Source organism: Seriola lalandi, unplaced genomic scaffold (assembly GCF_002814215.2).
Source record: "Seriola lalandi dorsalis isolate HSWRI2012SDOR001 ecotype SW California unplaced genomic scaffold, Sedor1 jcf7180002055009, whole genome shotgun sequence".
NCBI classification, from domain to species: Eukaryota; Metazoa; Chordata; class Actinopteri; order Carangiformes; family Carangidae; genus Seriola; species Seriola lalandi.
Window position 1 is genome coordinate 26,866 of NW_019525552.1, and position 2,248 is coordinate 29,113.

Here is a 2,248-nt window from a genome sequence, read left to right on the forward strand (position 1 = left end):
GTGTGTGTGTGTGTGTGTGTGTGTGTGTGAGTGTGTGTGTGTGTGTGTGTGTGTGTGTGTGTGTGTTACCTTGAGCGTGCTGCAGTGAGGCGTTCAGTGATTGGATGACGCTGCTCAGGTTGGAAACGCTCTGCTCCACAGACGACAGGTGATTGGACGTCTTCACGTCTGTTCAGACACAGGACGCAGTAACTACAGAGTCGAACAGCTTCACACTGTCGGCTGTAAAACGTTTACTTAGGATCAGAATCAAGAATCAAATCAGATTCTATAATCTATGATACAGAATCTGAGCAGTTTAAATACCATCTAAGCTAAGCTAGTTTTAGCAGCGTTATTATTTTCTCCATTGTAATCAGATCCAGCTGCTGCTTTCACACGGTTCAGCTGGAAGAATAAAAACAATGATTTTAATTTCAGCCAACTGATTGTAAAAGTCAGTGGATTAGCTTTGATGGCTAATGTCACTACGACAGAGTTAGCTAGTCAAGGTTAGCAGGTTTCAGGCTTTCACGCCTTTTTTGTATTTCCTGCAAATTTTACATTTATACATTTAAATGGTATCATTGTTTTATTATTGTTTTATTATCGTTTTATAATCATTTTATAATCATTTCATCATTTAAGAATCATTATATGACGAAACAGATTCTGGTCTTAACTCTTCAGTATATGTAGATAGTGAGTTTTGGATTTGTACAGCAGCATATTAGACGGTGTGTGTGTGTGTGTGTGTGTGTGTGTGTGTGTGTGTGTGTGTGTGTGTGTGTGTGTGTGTGTGTGTGCACACTCACTGCTAGCTCCCAGTGCTATGATCAGAACCAGGATGACTACAGCTGTCAGAGCAGGAAACAGCCAACGTCTGAACCTGGAGACACCTGAGAAATAGACAGGTTCTGACAGACAGACAGGTAGACAGACAGGTAGACAGACAGACAGACAGGTCATCACTTCAGACACACAGACAGACCTCGTAGTTCCAGATGTTTTAAACTCAGGTACCTTTGCTCCAGGAGCCGTCATGTTCCCTCTCATACGGGTAGTCCGACATCACGGAGACGTCTCTGTCCCTTTAAGACGAAGACAGTGAGTCAACAGCCTCTGAACTACAGTCAGGGATCTTAACTGAAGCCACGCCCCCCAGACAACAGCTGTCACGTCCTCTTGAAACAGAGCTGGACCCGGCAGGACCGAGCCTCGCTACATGTGCTTAAACAAGCACATAAGAACCTGTTTATAACGCTGACACCAGCTCTCACATTAGAGATGAACTTTATTAATCCCACACCTGGGAAATTCATCATTCACATGCTGTCACTTATATTATTATTAATTAATTACTAATTAAATGAAATGCTGTTTACCACATGAATCGTTCATTAGGATCATCCTGAGGTAATTAACGATAATGAGATTTAAAGATAATTAACTCTGAGCTTCTGTATATGAACCAACGTGTTTCTGTCAGATTACAATTTCTTTACAAATCAATTAAACATCCGTAAAAACTGAGTTAATTCAAAGAAGCATGTTCTCGTTTAAACTTGACGACAAACAAGAGAAAGTTTTGCTCACGTGAGTCTCTGCAGAAACAGTCGAGAGAAGAAGAAAGACGCGTCGTTTCTGAACCGAAGAGTCGTTTTCTGACAAACTTCTCCAGGAACAAGGTTTGATGCAGTTCACCTCTTCTTCTTCCCTCTGCTCATCGATCAACCAGCGCTCTGAAAACGTCCAGTCATCACTTCAATCCAGCGTCTGGACCCAGTTCAACATTTCACAACAGATGTTCAGGTCTTCAATGAGTCACAACAACATTCACCAAAACTTCTCTTTTATTCTTCCTTCTCTCCTTCAGTGTTTTCCGGAGGGGAAACTGATCGTCAGTCTTCGCTTCCTCAAACGAACATGTGAACGTCTTTGGATCAAACTGTGAGAACAGAACTTTCTTTATGTCGTCTAAATGTTGTGATCCTGAGCCGCAGACTCCTTCACCTGCTTCACCTGCTTCACCTGCTTCACCTGGCAGCTCAACATGGACGACGTGGAGGGTTTGTTGTGTTGAATTCATGGTTCTGAACCAAGAGTCCGGTCCATGAGTAAAGACACGTCTCTGCAGTGTCCACAGCTGTTCCCACCTTCATGACCCATGACCCTCTGACGGCTCAGCAGTTACTTTATGATCACGTCTCTTCTGTTTCATCTCTTCCTGCTGTTAACCAGCTGTTCAGCTCTTACCATGGACGTGACT

The 2,248-nt window shown here is 42.9% G+C and overlaps 1 protein-coding gene across 1 annotated transcript in view; it reads right to left on the bottom strand.

Annotated features, from left to right (window-relative positions):
- The window catches only part of LOC111647816 (C-type lectin domain family 10 member A-like), a 4,656-nt gene extending 2,453 nt beyond the window's left edge, over positions 1–2,203 (bottom strand). The window contains exons 1-4 of the mRNA XM_087171564.1: positions 1,576–2,203; positions 1,003–1,070; positions 795–896; positions 12–168 (exon numbers count right to left, since the gene is read on the bottom strand). Of these exons, the coding sequence (XP_087027690.1) occupies positions 12–168; positions 795–896; positions 1,003–1,051 (308 nt within the window). The 5' untranslated portion in view covers positions 1,052–1,070; positions 1,576–2,203. The remainder of the gene's footprint in view (positions 1–11; positions 169–794; positions 897–1,002; positions 1,071–1,575) is intronic.
- Between the last annotated feature and the right edge of the window lie 45 nt (positions 2,204–2,248).